This window comes from Dasypus novemcinctus, chromosome 13 (genome assembly GCF_030445035.2).
Source record: "Dasypus novemcinctus isolate mDasNov1 chromosome 13, mDasNov1.1.hap2, whole genome shotgun sequence".
NCBI classification, from domain to species: Eukaryota; Metazoa; Chordata; class Mammalia; order Cingulata; family Dasypodidae; genus Dasypus; species Dasypus novemcinctus.
Window position 1 is genome coordinate 12,550,983 of NC_080685.1, and position 17,968 is coordinate 12,568,950.

At 38.0% G+C, this 17,968-nt stretch overlaps 1 protein-coding gene across 1 annotated transcript in view; it reads right to left on the reverse strand.

Moving 5' to 3' along the window:
- Window positions 1–17,968, reverse strand: part of RYR2 (ryanodine receptor 2) — a 735,760-nt gene that overhangs the window by 250,863 nt on the left and 466,929 nt on the right. Inside the window, exons 26-27 of the mRNA XM_071207362.1 lie at window positions 8,549–8,757; window positions 6,397–6,571 (exon numbers count right to left, since the gene is read on the reverse strand). Coding sequence (XP_071063463.1) covers window positions 6,397–6,571; window positions 8,549–8,757 — 384 coding nt within the window. The remainder of the gene's footprint in view (window positions 1–6,396; window positions 6,572–8,548; window positions 8,758–17,968) is intronic.

Here is a 17,968-nt window from a genome sequence, read left to right on the forward strand (position 1 = left end):
AGTCCTTCCAACAAGAGCTCTTGTTATTTGGTTCTACCACATTCATACACAGTTGTTCTATTTTAGTACCTATGAAAAAAATAATTTTTAATGCCTCTCAATAATTATTTTTGTTATCCAAGTTATCCAACATTTGACCCTTTAAACTGGATTATCCTGTCAGCAAAATTCACCACATTACTGTCAAAGCCATACACTACCTCAAGTTCTAGGACAGTGATCCTAAAATTCACAATAAAATGAAAAATAATACAGTAAGTGTTTCATAAAACTCAATATATTAACTTAAGGACTTTGAGATTATGGACTTCCTATTTTTTAATTAAATAAAATAATGGTAAGTGTAGATATCACTGTTTTTTTCCGTTATTATTTGACAAAATAAACATTTGGCAACATATCAACCTCAAAACACCCAAAGCACAGAGCTTTGGTGTTGTATTTGAGAACTGTTCTTTTCAGTACCTCAAACATATGTTATATGCAAAACCGCTGATATGCATGGAGGTTGAATGATATGCAAATTATATTACTAATTACCTACTAGTTTTAATCATTCTCAAAATGGTTTATGAGATAGTACTTTTCTGCAGCACATAAAACTTAACTGTCAATCAACTAGTGAGTTTAAGCTAAGTTAAAATTTAAGTTAAATTTTCACTGACTTTACCAATTATTTTACGATAAATTTTCCCAAGTAACATGTTTAGGTACCATGCCCATAAACTGAAAAAAAAAAAGTAAATTCAATAACAATCTGAAATTTAACTCTAAGTATTCAAAATTTAAAATCTCATTTTTAAAGCACTCTTTTAATATGGTATATATTAAAGGCATTCAAAGTGTGAAAAGCTTTATTGCTGGAAAACCCAAAAGAATTTCTAGGATAGCTCTTATTTCTGATTTCAGACAAAACTAAGAACTCCATTATTCTGGTTTCCTACACCTTCATACTATTTAGAATTCACCTACCACTTTATGGCAGGCTGTTCACCGAAACCATCAAATACCGAACCCCCTTCCCTCTATGCTCACAATCCTGACTTCTTTCCGCCTCTACAAGTGCTAACCTTAAAATGAGGAAGATTCCCAATAAGGAGGTACTGTCCCAGGCCTGTAACATATTGGCAAGTTCTACAGAGTGACTGATTCTACAGGTGTTAGAATGGAGCCAGGAAATGGGTATTTTGGAATGGTGCAGACCACCTAACCTTAAGTCACGCCATGTGGAAAAACCACCCTATTGTATGAGACACAGACAGGCATTAAATAATCTAATTACCATAATATCTCAACTAAGGGTAAAAAGAGTATTGTAAAAATAAACTGACAATTCTATATCCTGTTGGTGTGTGTGTGTGTGTGTGTTTTTTAAGGATCACACGATAAAATCAATAATGGGAAATTATTACTCTTCTTTTTTTTTTTTTCATTAGAGGGCTTTTTGACTAGAGGTATGCCGTTAACTAAATTACAAAATAATTCTTCTGTTTTTCTTTCATGAAGGAAATCCCAAGAGGTCTCTTAGCACCAGCGATTCGGTTTTGTTCACACTCCTTTTGGCTGGTGAGTTTAAAATCAAAAGCATTATTTCTGGACTTGATTTTAATCATGTATATATATATGGATATAACCCGAGGGTCCTGGCATTTTCTTTACTTACAGAAAGGGCTGACAAGCTGGAAAAAGCTCCAGCATAATGAGGCATTTCCAGAAGACATTTACCCACAGCAGACTGTATAAAATGCAGGTGATCTCAGAGAATAAGTAGCTATTCTTTCACCATATGGCAAGATTTTAAATGACTCTATTACTTGTTGTAAATTAAGGATATGATTAGCTTTTGAAACTATCAGAAACATGATAGTTCACTGCCCATAAGAGTAAAAAACATAACATTAGATTATTAGAGAAAGAGAGAAGTGAAGAGGGAGTGGGATGGAAATATGTTTTATATTCTGGATTGTTACCTGTCAGCAGACACATCCCCAAAGCCAGCTCTGCAGGATCCCCAGGGAACACTGCAGGAATCCTGGGGTTAAGAGACTTTGAATTCTACGTTATAAGGAGTTTCTTTTAAAATTCCTACAAGGTATTTCTTCTTTTTAATTTTCTTAGGGAGAATAGTTGGGATTTCACACACCTTAGAACGAGCCAAGCACCACTAGCGGTGGACACTGGCTCGTGGTATCTAAGTCCTTCTTACAGACTGCAAGTTTTACATCAGAGAAAATTGCGTGCATCTTTTTCCCAATGATGTCAACACATTGGGTAAATGTGATCTCCCTGCATTTTCACTGATGCTCTTTTGTCATTACTGTTCTCTTCTTTGTTTTATTGTTTCATTTAGTTTTTCTTACATTGAAGACTGAATTACATAAACGTTGGGTAAAATATTTATATTGTGCAAAAGAATTTGCAGTTTAAACTATTTGACAAATTGAGAAACCTCAGCAATAACCTACCTCTCATCGTATTTTCCTCCTGCCCCCTCCACCTGAGGAAACTGTCACCCTGAATCCTTCCATCAACATTTCTATACTTTCCTTTATATGTATTCTTTTTTTTTTTTTTAAAGATTTATTTATTTAATTTCCCCCCTCCCCTGGTTGTCTGTTCTCTGTGTCTTTTTGCTGTGTCCTGTTTCTTTGTCCGCTTCTGTTGTAGTCAGCGGCATGGGAAGTGTGGGCGGCGCCATTCCTGGGCAGGCTGCTCGTTCTTTCGCGCTGGGCGGCTCTCCTCACGGGCACACTCCTTGCGCGTGGGGCTCCCCTACGCGGGGGACACCCCTGCATGGGGCGGCACTCCTTGTGCGCATCAGCACTGCGCATGGGCCAGCTCCACATGGGTCAAGGAGGCCCAGGGTTTGAACCGCGGACCTCCCATGTGGTAGACGGACACCCTAACCACTGGGCCAAGTCCATTTCCCATATATGTATTCTTAACAATATTTTTTCAAAATTTCGGTCATTTATAATTTCTATAAAAATGGTAACATACTATATGTTATTTTGTCAGTTTCCTCTTACTGTTGTAACAAATCCCCACAAATACAGTGGCTCAAAAGAGCACAAATTTATTATCTTTCACTTCTGAATGTCAGAAGTCTGAAATGGGTCTAACACGGCGAAAGGCCAGTGCCCAGAAGGGCAGCGTTCCTCCTGAAGGCTGTAGGAAGGCTCCGTGTCCTGGCCACTGACAGCATCTAGAGGTCACATACATTCCTTGACCCATGGTCCGCCTGCTCCATGGTCCAGTCCAGCACTGTAGCATCTTTCATTCACTGTCTCTTTCTTTCCCTCCCCCCGACACTCCTGCCTCCCCACTTATAAGGACCCAAATGTGACTACTAGGCTAAAGTGCGTAATCCACAATAACCTTCCAATAACAAGACACTAATTTAATCACACCTGCAAAATCCCTTTTGCCCTGCAAAATAACATATTCATAGGTTTGGGGGATTCGAATGGGGACATCTTTTGAGGGCCATTATTTTGTCACCCTAGTTATCTTCTGGGAGTTACTTCTTTCATTTAATATTTATATCATCATGTATTACTGTAATTCCAAGTTGATTCACTTACTCTCCTGTGGAAATGCATTTGCTGTTTCCTGCCTTTAGCTACTGTGAACAGTGCTCCTATGACCATTCTCCTACATAGGTCCTGCTGTAGAGACATGCAAATGTGACAGAAAAAATAGAGCAGAATTTCTAGGTCATGAATATGTGAAAATGCAACTTTGAATGATAATGTCCAATTGCTTTTCAAGTTAAGGGCACCAATTCACACTCCTAAGAGCAATGTAAATGAGAGCCTGGGAGGACCCTGGCATTTGACAATACTTGATATTGTCAGACTTAAATGTCTGCTGAATGAATGAATGTAAAAGGTATCTAATTAAGGTTCTTGTTTCCTGATCATTAATATTAAACATCCCAGTTGTTTACTGACCCTCCAAATTTACCCTGTGAAATGCTTTTTCATGTCTTTTCCCAATTTTTCTCATTAATTTCAGAAATTCTTTTTATATATATTTTTAGTATTAATCTTGCTTGAATTATACATATCGCAAATAGCTTTTCCCCATTAGTAAATTCATTTTTCACTTCCTTTAAGGTGTTTTTTGGTAAAACTTCATAAATCTTTAGAGCTAAATTAGTATTTTCTTTTACTATGACTGGATTTTTTGGTTGGTCTTAAGAGAAATTTCTATCCCACAGTCTAAAAGATTTGCCTATAGTTTCTACTGAGAGTGTTAGTTTTATTTTTTACATTTAAGTCCTCAGCCCCTTTGGGGTTGACTATTACATATGGTGTGAGGAAGGAATCCAACCTTACCTTTTCCATACAGATCACATCTTTAATAGCCCCCTGCATTGAACAACTCACCCTTTCCCCCACTTTCTGGCACGCCACCTTTGCCATGTTCTAAGATTCCTCATGTGCTGGTATGTTTCTTGTGTACTTATTTCATCTTATTTGTCAATTTAGCTATCCCTACACAAATACCACATTCTTACTGACTTTAGGTTCACAATAAATCCTGACATCTGATAGAACTTCTGTCCTTCTTCAGAAGGAGTCATTTATATTAATCCTTTACCTTTTTGTATGTTTCAGAATCATACCAAATCCCATGAAAAACTTGTTGGAATTTTGATTGACAACACATGATCTATAAATTGAATCTAGGGATCAGTTTTGGATCTGCTCTAAAGGAGTGCCTCATGTTGCTCTGCTGATTCCTGTTCTCCATCCCTCTGAGCAGATGGCACAAAGGGGACCTATGATAGTTCTGAGTTGGAGGGTTCAGTTGAACTCACAAAGCCCCTTCCTTGGCTGGTGTCTTGGTTTTCTATTGCAGCAAAACAAATTCAGCAGCTTAAAACAACACACACTTTTCATCCCATAGTTATGGAAGGCAGAAGTCCAGGCATGGCACAACATGGTTCTCTGCTCAAGGTCTCAAGGCTGGTATCAAGGTGTCAGCTGGGTCTGCATTCTTGCCTGGAGGTTGGGTTCCTCTTCAAGGCACCCTGGTTTAGACAGAAGTCATTTCTTTGTGGTTGTAGGATGGCGGTCTCTGCTTTCTTGCTGGATGTCAGCTGGAGGCTGCTCTCAACACATAAATATATACATGTATCTATGTGACCAGCACAGATAGGTGACTCTGAGGAAAAGAAGCCCCTGTCCTTGCCCTGATACTTTGACACTCCTAAAGGAAATACTGGGGAAAGGGAGATTGGTGATGGAAGGGTTAGAAGACCAGTTTTACTGCCCAAAGGTATAGGTATTCAAAATAGAAATTAACTTACATAAATATAAAATTCCCATTTATTTTGAAAATCTCTGGGAAATGGTTATACAGACTCAAAAGCATGTTACAGGAATAGAAATTAATGAGCTGGCAAATGACTAACAGTTTTAGGACCAGTAACAAGTGTGGAGCACATTAAAAATATTAATTGAGATATATTTTTAAATCTAAGTAGGTATATTCAAATAATATGCCATTTTGGAAAAATGTGTTAGTTCATTTTAAAATGATATATTCATATAATATTTTATTAAATACTATCTAGTTTGTATGCTCTAGAGCAGTGCTGTCCTTGAAAATTTGGGATGATGGAAATTCTATATCTGCACTGTCCAGTAGGGGAGCCCCTAATTCCAGGTGGGTATTGGGCATTGGAAACTTAGCTAGCATGACTGATAAACTCAATTTCATCTTCATTTAACTTAATTTAAATTTGAATTGCCCCATGTTCCTAGTGACCACTTAACTGGAAGTGCAGCTCTGAAAATCAAATACTACCTTCTTTGCCTCCCAAACTCCTTTCACCTTTCCTTTAAATTCTGCTCAGCAGTCATCTCAGAGTCCCATAGGCAGGGTGATTTGCTCCCCGCATTGTATTTCCATAGAACATTCTGCATTGCTTTATTTTAGACCTTATCCACTGAACAGAAATTATTAGTGTCGACTTCCCCCAGTAAACTGCGATCTTTGTTTATTCATCTTTGTCACCCTGGCATCTTGACATGGTTGGTTTGCATTAAGTTTATGTGAAATTAATTAAAAGGAAGAGCGAACAAGGAAGTTCTCAACAAAAATTTAACTTTTGTGGAAAACTTCTGCCTGCCATTTATTTTCTAATTCACACTCATAAAAACCACTTCTGCTGTATTGGCATCCTAGCTAAATAGTAGAGAGAGTACTTTTGCTAAGGTAATTTCAAGGGGTCTGACCAAATAAGCTACATGGCACCAATGATTTGAAGCTACAACTCATGTTCTCATTCACCTTCATAGAAAAGATGGAGAGTCATAAAGCTTTAGAACAAACAGCTTTGTTATGCTGCAAATCTGAACACAACACAAAATGCAGGACACTTACCATCACCAACCTCAAAGTCCTTGAAAGCCAGCTCTGAACCAGAATCATCAAGAAGGATTTCACCATTCAGTGTGAACATCATGGTATGTTCATTCATGTCAACCATACACCCAACAACATCACCTGCTTGCCAGGAGCGGCCATAGTGCTCATTGCCCTGGTGCCATCGCTGGGCCTAAGGAGGAAAGAAGAGCCGCTTGTCACAGAGAATAGCACCTACGCCCACTCGCTGGCATGACTCACCATGAGACACTTCTGAACTCTAGCCAGAACAGACAGATGTTCTGAACTCTAGCCAGGAAATCTATCTATGCAATGTCCTAACTGATAAGGAGTTGTAAACCAAGTATTACTTCATGATTTGGAGAAACGATTATTTTAGAAGTCTAACGCCAGATACTTTCTATTCAGTGTAAAGCTTTATGTCTTTACAATTTGCTTTCTCATTACAATGAATGCTTCCTGGGATATAGGTTGATTTTCTCCATTCCCACAAATAAAAAAGAATCAGAAGCTGGGAATCAAATTGAGAGTTTATCATTAAAAATGACATTTTCATTTTCATCTACTTCGGGAAGAAGTACCACTCTTTGGAACCAATGACACTGATGTGTCAACAAATGATCATCTAAAAACATTTCAGTTATACACTAAAACGAAAAATTCTTAAAATCAAACCTAAAAATTTCTAAAGATATTTGTTGAAAAACAAGCTAAATATTAAGCATACATTCCAAGCTACTTTTATGTAATCAGACTAGTAAGTCTCAGATTAACAAATACATTTGAAACACAATTTTGATAAATGTGACTTTTGGATCTACAAGTATATTCCACTAATTTATATGTATAAAGCTGGTTATATTTGTTATTTTATGGGAAAATTTTTTTCATTTTCACCTTAAGCACCACCTTCATGGTGATTTGATATGTAACAGCATCAACACAAAACAATGTCATTACTCCTCAAGCATAGCACATCACATTTTTTAAAAATCTAATTAGGAAAAAACAAATAAAAACTGAACCAAATTAGGCAGCAAATGGTCTCGAAATTTTCCATCTGTAATAGAAAAAACAGAATCCCAGAAATATAAAGCTTCACAACAAAGTGAGTCAATTGTCCTAGAAGACACAGCACTAATTTCTAGTCTAGAATTACTTTCCTACACAGGTCACAATGTCTGAAATCCCAAAAGTCAACTCTCTTCATACTGCTTATCTATTTTAATTTTGTTTCTTTTTTAAATTAAAAAGAACTTTTCTCATATGGAAAAGAATACAAATTCATTGAAGAAGGTAAAATAATAAAGCATCTATAATTTCATCAATTAGAAATAACTATCATTATTCTAATGTGGCTATTATATACATTTTTAATTTTTTTAACTTAAAATATTTATACACATAGGAATAATCATTTAACACTGATATAATATATAAGTAATAAAGTAAGCATTCATCCAGCTTTCACCCAGCTTAATAGAAATTTCTAGTAATTTTCAAAATGCAATCTTTTCGTGATGATAAACGAACATCGCTGTGACTATTAAATCTGTACACATATCATTAATTATTGCTTAAAGATAAATTTCTTATATGAAATTGCTGTATCGAAGTTATACACATTTTTTTAGAATATGTATGTATTTTTAAGATTTGATAAACAAGGACGATTCATTTTTTTATAATCGTGGAGAAGCAACGTTTTATCATACTTTTTGAATTTCACCGAATTTGTAGGGTGGGGGAAATGTCTTGAGACCACAAAGACAAAAGTCTACAGACTGTTTTCTAAAACCGTGCTCTTGAAAGCACTGTTCTCACCATATTACCACACGGAGCAAATCAGCAACCACCACGTGGGAACACGCAGCCTGCGGCAGCCCAGCACACGGGAGCCTGCAGACTCTGGCGGCCTGGCACATGGGGGCCGGTAGCCTTCAGGAGCTTGGCACGTGGGGCCCGCAGCCTCCGGCAGTATCCGGTACAGGGGAGCCCACAGCCTCCCGCGGCCCGTCACGCGGGGCCCGCTGTCTCCGGCAGGACCCGGCACGCGGGGTCCGCAGCCTCCGGCGGCCTGGCACCCGGGGCCTGCCAGAGGCAGGAGTGCACAAAAGGCGGCACCTGGTACACAGCCGAGTGCACTCACCTTGAAGCCGTCGAAGGCAAAAGCACACTCATCCGCGCCGAGCTCCTGGTCGGGCTGACAACCCGGTCTGCTCCAGCCCACTCGCATGTCTCCAGCAGTGATGGCCTCAAATTCAAAATACCACCTCCCTGCCTGCACGGCGTAGGTCTTCTCGGCGCGGAAGATCCGGAACCTCTCCCCGGTGCCGCTGCACACCTCAGCTCTGGCGGCTGTGGAATTGAAAGCCGAGGGAGCCTGTCACGTGACTTGAGCCATTACATTTACAGAGCTGCGGCTGACGACGAGACCGTCCAGCTCCCCGTTACACATTTGTCAAAGTGTTCACATGTGTATGATTTTTCAGCTAAGCCGCTGTCGGGGGAAGCATCGGATGAAGTGGAAAAAGCATGAGGGCTGCAGAAGGAGAAACTAGTGACTAATACTCAGGAACACGGCAAGGGTGGGAGATGCTCCTTCTCAGGAGGGCCCTGCCTTTATTTAGAAGAATACCTATAAGCCACGTGGGGGCTTAGGAGTAGAAGAGAAGATGACCTGAAAGCATGGATTGAAAGAAGACAATAAAAGAGACCCAAACTCTCCTGTATAAGAAATGGACAATTTTGGGTGTGAGAGGAGAGGTAAGTAGCAGCAATGAGGTGGACACAGAGAAAGACAACAAGGTGAAGTAGTAAACTACAGAGGATGGTGGCCAATGACAAGTTTCCCCGACATGGGGTCTAAAGGACCCATCCAGTTTAATGCAGTTGTTTGTTCACTGATGTGATTTAAAACTTCTCCACTATTCCAAATCTTCATTGTGGTATGATACACATACAGATTGTGTTTATTAGATCCGAGCAAAAAGTGTTTTGAAAAGGTCAACCCATGAGGTGCAAAAGGAATAGAATACTTGTAGGAAATGAGATGTGAGCGAGATCGGGTGTTCTGGAAAACAAAGACTCTGAGTTAGGAACTTAGAGCAAGGATTCGGAGAGCAGAATGACACTGAGAATATCATCCCTAGTAAATCAAAAGGGATAAGTCTAAGGCCCCCTGCATTTATATTTCAAAGGATAAGGTGATCTCAGCTAGTGCTACGTTAGATACAGATGGAGAAACGTAAGTGACTTGACCAAGGCCACACAACTAGTAAGAGGCAGGATTCCATAGCTGCCTAACACTGATCCTGTGCTCTTTCCACTCTGCTGTGCTGCTCTAGAACATAGCACATAATAAGTAGATACTTGCTAAATAGTAATTCTCATCTTTTCATCTTTCTAGACTTAGGGAAGACCTTATCTATAATAAAGAGTTTAATAACATTTTAATAATTGATTTGGTATGACCAAATTAGAACCATAAAAATAATCTAGACAAGCTCTAAAGATTAGCCAGTAAACACATAGCTAGATCATATGTAACAATTTAAGATAGCTGATGTAAAGAAAAATGGATTGAGTTCCTGTACCTAATAGGAATGTGATATGCTCAATAAGTGCTTTTTGATGGCGGTGGTAGTAATTACAGCATAAGGCTGAACTGTATCTACTGATCAGCCTTTCAAAAATGGATTAAGGTTCTGAATAGGCAACACTCAGCCTTCTCATCTTTCCCCCACAAATACACACATACACATGTCTGCCAACTTGGCTCCCCCCAGCCAATGCTCATCTCTTCAGCAGTGACAGCCTCAAATCCACTTTGCATACATGCACTCAAACACATACATGTGCATACCATAAAATGCATTCAAATACCTTACTGAAAAAATAAATGCATTAACACCATTTAACAATATGCATTTAATTCACTATATTGATTATGTCCGAATGCTGTGATGAGAAAGTGCTTTCGAAATATTCAAATTGGAGATGGAAAGGGTTCTGAGTGAGACATCAACATCTCTACAGTGAACGGTAAAAAAAATGGTCATTTTATTAATAACTGGTTTTTGAAAGATAAGATAGAAACTACTTTTTGACTAAAAAGTACTGTCATGTTTCATGATACTTAAAGGCAGTTAAATTAAAAGCTGCAATACTACAAAAAAGAAGTCCAATTTTCATTCAGAGTTAGTATTTTCTCTAGAAACAGCAAGCTGATCTGTTGTTTCTTTAGATCACAGGTGTAATCGGCCATAAACAAATCTAAAAGATATAGAATATAAACTATGAACACAAAAATTATTTTTCAAGAGGTAAAAATGCCCTCAGATAGTAACTTTTAATGATGCCTACAGATGATAATGTAAATCTTCATTAAGTCCTACTCTATACAAATACAATTCTCAAGTTTCTAAGTATGAATAGTTTTTTACAAAGTCTAACAACTGAAATATTCCAAGTTCACTGTACCCCTAGTATGTTTCCAGTACATTGCCTCCACAATTATATACGCTGTGCTCAAAGACTGCAAACAATCTTTAATATTGGTTAAATATTTTGGAAAGCAAATTACATAAAAAATGTAACATCTAATTTCTTCAAGATCCTACTATAAATGTCTTTTGCTATTAGAATACACCACTGGGAAGTGGATGTGACTCAAGCATTCAGGCTCCCATCTACCATATGGGAGATCCAGGGTTTGATTTCCAGGGCCCCCTGGTGAGGCAAGCTGGCCCATGAGGCAAGCTGGCTCACATGGCAAGCTGGCCCAAATGGAAAGCCGGCCCATGCAGAGTGCCGGCCCATGCAGAGTGCTGGCCCACATCGTGAGCTGATCTGAGCGGAGTGCTGGCCCACACAGCAAGCTGGTCCAAGCAGAGAGCTAGAACAACAAGATGTTGCAACAAAAAGAGACACAGAGGACAGACAATAAAAGACAGAGCAGACCAGGGAGCTGAGGTGGCACAAGAGATTGAGCATCTCTCTCCCACTCTGGAAGGTCCCAGGATCAGTTCCTGGTGCTGCCTAAAGAGAAGGCAAGCAGACAGAAGAACACACAGCGAATGAACACAGGGAGCAGACAACAGGTGTGTGTGTGTGTGGGGGGGGGATAAATAAATATATAAATCTTAAAAAAAAAAAAAAAGATATACCATTAATCCCCTTCACTGACATAGGCAGTAAAAATCTGGGACTACATGGAAAACATACAGTAATAAGCAGTCGTAACATGCAATTTCTTAGCCTTGGTATTTTTTTTTCTTACCCTAAGTGGTTGCACTATTCTTTCATTCGAGGATACTCAAACTGGACTTGAAATGAACATGCTACTCAGAGACACTGTCATGCAAAGGACTTCAGAGCAATTTACTTTTTCTTTGAACTTCCACAGAGCTTCCTCAAACATCAGTGTAGTTCCTGTCTGCCATACTCTCTTAGATTCATTTATAGCAAATAGCAACAGTTATCTAAAGAAGCAACAGATCATTCTGTTTTGTGAGAAAATACTAACACTAAATGAAAATCTGGATCCACAGAGGTTAAAAACAAAACCAAACAAAGCAGAAGGGAGCCAGGCAATCTGTATCAAAATCTGTTTTGCATGCTCTATACCATCAAACACCTGACTACAAAGTATGTGTTCCATAAATAACTGCTGAAACCAATCTAAGTACAAAGACTGCCAAACCATGGATTCAAGAGCCCAAGCAAATAGCTAATGTGCATCACCACTGTAAAACGGCAGAGAACGCGCCGCCAGACATAGAGTTCTTTTGCTATGAGTGATTTTAAACACCCTATATTCATGTTTGTTATATATATATAACTCATATAAGTGTGTTGTATAAATTATTTTTATATTGATTTTCTGAATATAACAATAAAAGCAGATATATTCCTAATATGTATTTATCAAGGCCGTTGGTACAGAAAACAGTAGAGATTGAAGAATTCCCTCTATAACAAACCACTCTCAAGAGTGAAAGCAAGGCCTGATTCAAGTCAACAGTACTCTACAGACCTGGCACAGAGGGGGCTCACAAACAACTCATCATATAGGAACTCAAAAAAAGCATACCCAAGCATATATTTAAAAGACTATTACCAGTAGAGGGCACGCAAGATCTAATTCTGTATTAAAATTACAAGTGATTTATAACAAGCTATGAAGGAAGGCGTGGGAGTCTCTTTAAAAATTTACACATATTTAGAGTCCTTTAGGTATTTATGTAATATGTAAAGAAATTATTTATATTTACCAGCTATCCTTTCAATACCCCGGTATTATTTATAAGTAAATTTAACCCTTGATAAAACCTTGTAAATAAGTATGAATAACATACATTTTCAAAGGATTTAAAATATTATTTAGAACAATATTTCAGATATAGACAATTCAAAGACTGACTTCACATTTAATCTGCTATGAAATACATTAAAACCTTAATAACAGATTTACATTCAATTTTATCAAATTTTAATGCCCTTAACTTTTTAAAAGTATCAGCAAGAGCAGTATACCAATTATGAATTAGTCTTTCTAGTCTCATTTCAGTGATCACCAGATTTATTTTGCTTTAGACGATGAACTATCTCACATCCATCTTTTAATTTCCTTTTTACCTTCCTCATTCAGAAAATCACCATCTTTCCAAACCTTTTCAACTAGTATCCCTACCTCTAAGCACTGTCCTCCTTCCACCTCTTTTTCTACACTGTCACCGTAGTTACATTGCTAATGTAAACTGCCCACACACCAGTCTCTTCCTTTAAATTCTTAGTGCTGGTACTTACTGCACAAACTTAATCACATTTCTTTACTGGGTTTTCAAAGTTTTGCATACATTGTCTTACTCTATCTTTCCACCTTCATCTGTTACTGTTTTCTCCCCACGTTTACATAGGGAGTCACATTTCAACCTAACTAGATTACTAACCATTCCTCAACTCTTGCTATATACTTCAGCACATCTGAAAGGAACATCCTTTCTGACAGTGATCTCTGGGTGTTGAAATTTTGATCCCTTCAATATCTAATGCAGATGCCATTTTCTACTTTATTGAATCCTCCAATTGGAAAATTAATCGTAATGTATTTTCCATAAAGATTAACTGAATCCTTATCATGAGTAGGCATATTGTTTAATTCTAGGAAACAGTAGTAAACAAAAACATAATCTTGGTTGGACTGTGGAATATACCACACTAACTTCACTGTTCATTGTTCATATAAGTTTTTTTAGGATTGAACATTGTCCATCAACTGTCAATGGTTCTATCTTTAGATTCTAAAGGTATGAGACCATGCAATATTCTCTGATCACCATTGTTTCCTCCCAGTTCTCACATTGCTTTAAACAAAACTTTTCACTCTTCAAACTCATTACATTTCCTTCTTGGCTTCCCTTGCTTACCTATATATCTTTTCATACCTTCTTGCTTTATTATCCTTCTTCCTCACTTGCTCTCTATTTCACTGTCTCTATTCTCAATGTTTATCCCTGCTTACGTGAGCATTGCTGGAACATATCTGCACAATCCACAGACTAGCACCACTACTAACTCATGTTCTCCAACTTCAGTTGGACTGTGAATATTGCTCAGCAATCATTTTACCTGTTTGCAGTCTCCTCTCTGTTTTATCCCATAAAAAATATTTTTATAATCCTTATTGCAGAGTGGCAAAATAAAAACTTGCAGAAATCCTCTGCTTCAAAAGAACAATGAGAACACTGGCAAAATAGTCAAAATCAACATTTTCAGAACTCTGGTAACTAACCAAAGGTTTGCAAAAATCGGGGAGTACTTATTCAATAAAAACAGCTTAATCTTGATAAGAACAGAGAGCTCTGTGGTGTCTGCCTTTGTCTTTTTCTGCCTCCCAAGCCTTGTGTTAGTCTTAAAAATCCAATAGTTCCTCAATCATAGTGAAAATCAGCAGCTTAGAAGTGTCTGGAGAGCAAGAATGGGATTGGGGTTCCCTCAAAGCCTAATTCCTATATAACTTTCATTATTTGATCTTTCTGAAGTCCCCCGGAAAATCCCTTTCACAAGGCTTGTCTTTATTTGACCTGACTCAGAGTTTACCCAGTGAAGCAGCCTCTTTCCTGGAGGTGTTTATGGAACCCAATCAGGAGCAATTGTTCAACATTGCAGCTGCTGGAGATGGCAGTAATAGCTGGGGAAAACCATAAACTGACCAAAAGCTTAAAAGGCAAAGCTGGGGAAGGAGAAATCCATAGGGGGCTGTGAAAAGTTCCAACTATTTCCTGAGAAAATAGAAGGCCACATGCATTTCCAGATCACGTGCATGTCCAGGAAAGACCCAAGATGACCCTGAGCTCTCAGGTCTGGCTGACCTTGAGGCTCTGTGCAAGCAGGAAGTGAGGGGTAAAGTGCAGCTGTGAACTGCCAGGCTGAGTGTTGAACGTGTGCCCCAATATGCACACCCAGTCCCTTGGCAAAGACTCAGAGATTCATTGGTTCCAGGTATTTGAGGAAAGCTCTGTCCAATTCACTAGCTGACCACTAAACTAATGGACCAGAGGATACTGTGGCCACACTCAAAAAAAAAACAAAAGAAGACTTCACAAAATTAGTTCAGAAAAGTCATTTAAAAAAGAACTATCAGGCACAAACGCAGATGGGGGTGCCTTCTCCCTACCTCTGTGGGCCCAGGGAGGAAGGGTATGCCTAGGTGCATGGGCTTGGAAGACCAGGAGCTCGGTGAGTTCCAGAGAAGGCTGTCGTTGGCATGCACAAGTGTTCTGATTAGTCTCCTTCGGTGCAATCCACCAGCTCCATAGCAAATCTCTGAGCAATAATGTGGAGAGAGTGGCCATGGTAGCTGCTGAGGGTAGAGAGAGGGAAGGAGAGATATGATGTGGGGGCATTTTCAGGACTTGGAGTTGTCCTGGGTGGTACTTCAGGGACAGATGCTGGACATTGTGTGTCCTGCCATGGCCCACTGGGTGGACTGGGGAACAGTGTAAACCACAATGTAAACCACTATCCATGTGGAGCAGCAGTGCTCCAAAATGTATTCACCAAATGCAATGAATGTACCACAATGATGAAAGAGGTTGTTGATGTGGGAGGAGTGGGGTGAGGGGGATGGGGGCTATATGGGGAACTCATATTTTTTTAACATAACATTAAAAAAAATAAAGACAAAAAAAAACTGGGAAATGCAACAATCCAAATGGCCATGGTGACAGTATATAGAGAGACTGACCCTGTTCCAGGGATGGTTACAAACATGAATGATCTCACAGAGTTTATGCAGGAGGTAATTAGGAAGCCCCTCGATCACCAGAATCTGGATCTGGATGTGCCCTACACTTCACTGATATTGTGAGCATGACAGAAAATGTGGCTGTATATATCTGGGAAAACCTTCAGAAATTTCTTTCTGTAGGAGTTCTTTATAAAATAAAAGTATATGAAATTGACAATAATATTACAATCTATAAAGGAGAATAGATCTTAGAGGTAGCATTATAGAGATTTAATTTCTTTCTGTATTTGAAAAAGATCTTTATCCCCTTAGAGCCTTAAATTGTCATCACATAGTTGTTGTACTTCCACATTGTGTTCTGGGGCACCTGATTTACTGAAATTATTGTAAGACCTGTTATAAAATTAAATCTATTTTAAAACCAAATTTATAGTATATACTCAACATCATTCAGAGAATCTTTTATCTATAGATTAAAAGTCATTTTATTTTCAGCAAAATATTTTGATATAGAATTATTTGAAAACCAAGAAGATATGTTTTTGTTACTATTTTCTCCATTATCTCATAACTGGAATCCATTTTTTCTTCATATATACAAATGATAAAAATGTTTATAAAATTTACAGTAGATGAATGTTACAAAAAATAAAATATAGGTGGCCAAAAAGTCTGGAAACATAGACAATATATATTTTTTAATGAAGTTAATTCCCTTGATTACTTTTTCTCAGTTATGCTAAAGGTACAAGTTTATTCAGTAAAAATTAGAGATACAGATCATCTAAGGCAATGCAATGCAGGTGTATATACAAGGATTGATGGAAATGCTGCCTTGGTGTACATTGTTCATTGCAATTTTGCACAACCTTTTTATTTGTTAGAAACAACGCATTGAACATAGCATTTATTATCAGTAAACAGCTATATATGTGGTCTGCATTTCCAGGCTTTATAGACCCTGAACATTTTAGTTCAGAAGACTGAAGAATAATCACTTGTTTTAAACCCTGTTAAAATAGTCAGCATGAAAAGGATATATTATTTTGTGTAAGACATCTCCCATATATAATTTTTCTTAATTTATCCCATTTTGTTCTAATCACTAAACTTACCTGCATAAGTTGAAAAACAAAAAACAAAAAACAGAACTATTACATGTAATAGGAACAAATCCTGGAGAAGGGAGGGATTCCAGAGTTCCCACATTACATCATTTTTAATGCCTACTTTCTAGCAGAAATTTGCAAGAGATGCAACAAAACAAACTATGGCCCAAACACAGTAAAACAGTCAGTAGTGCATAGAAATTGTAACTAATTCAGTCCAAATGTTGACTTTACTAGACAAAGATTTAAAATCAACTATTTTAAATATGTCCAATGAACTAAAAGAAAGTATGAGAGTGATGTCTTGCCAAACAGAAATTCTGGAAAAGTACAATAAATAAAACAAAAAATTTACTTGGGGCCTTAACAGCATATTTGAGCTAGCAAAAGAAAGAATCAACGAACTTGAAGAGAGCTCAATTGAAATTATCCAATCTGAGGAACAAAAAGAAGAAAAAATGAAAGAAAATTAAGAGCCTCAGAGACTTGAGGGACACCATCAAGTCTATTCCAACGTTTCTGGGAGTCCCAGAAGTATAAGAGCGAGAGAGAGAGAACGAGAGAGAGAGAGAAAGGGGCAGAAAGAATATCTGAAGAAATAATGGTCCAACACTTATCAAATTTGATTAAAAAAAAAAATCTACACATCCAATAAGGTCAATGAATTCTAAGGAGGAGAAACTTAAAGAGATTCACACCTAGATCAAACTGTCAAAAAACAAAAACAGTATCTTGAAAGCTGCAGGAAAGAAGTACCTCTTGGCATACAAGCAGTCCTCAAAAAGATCAACAGTCAATTTCTCATCAGGGACCATGAAGGCCAGAAGGCAGTGAGGAGGGGGTTAGAAAGATTCTCTGCTAATAATTCTATATCCAGGAAATATTTATTGCTTCAAGGTTCCTAACTCAGTCTAGCCCTCCCCATCACCTTAGCAAATAAACTCATTTTTTATTTCAACCAGAAAATAGTACCTGGACAATAGGAAAACCCTCTGTTTCCTCCTGATTCTCCAGGAACACAGGCTTCTGCATTCTCTCCAATCCTTATCTTTGCCCTCTAGCTTTAGGGGAAGAGATATTCTCCTTCTTATATAAAGCCAACATCTTCACTCATGCTTTGAATTTCATTCCCTCCTACCTCCTCAGAGACCAAACTTCATCAAGTTCATTCTCTCTCTCCTTTATTTTTACTCTCCACTTCTACTAG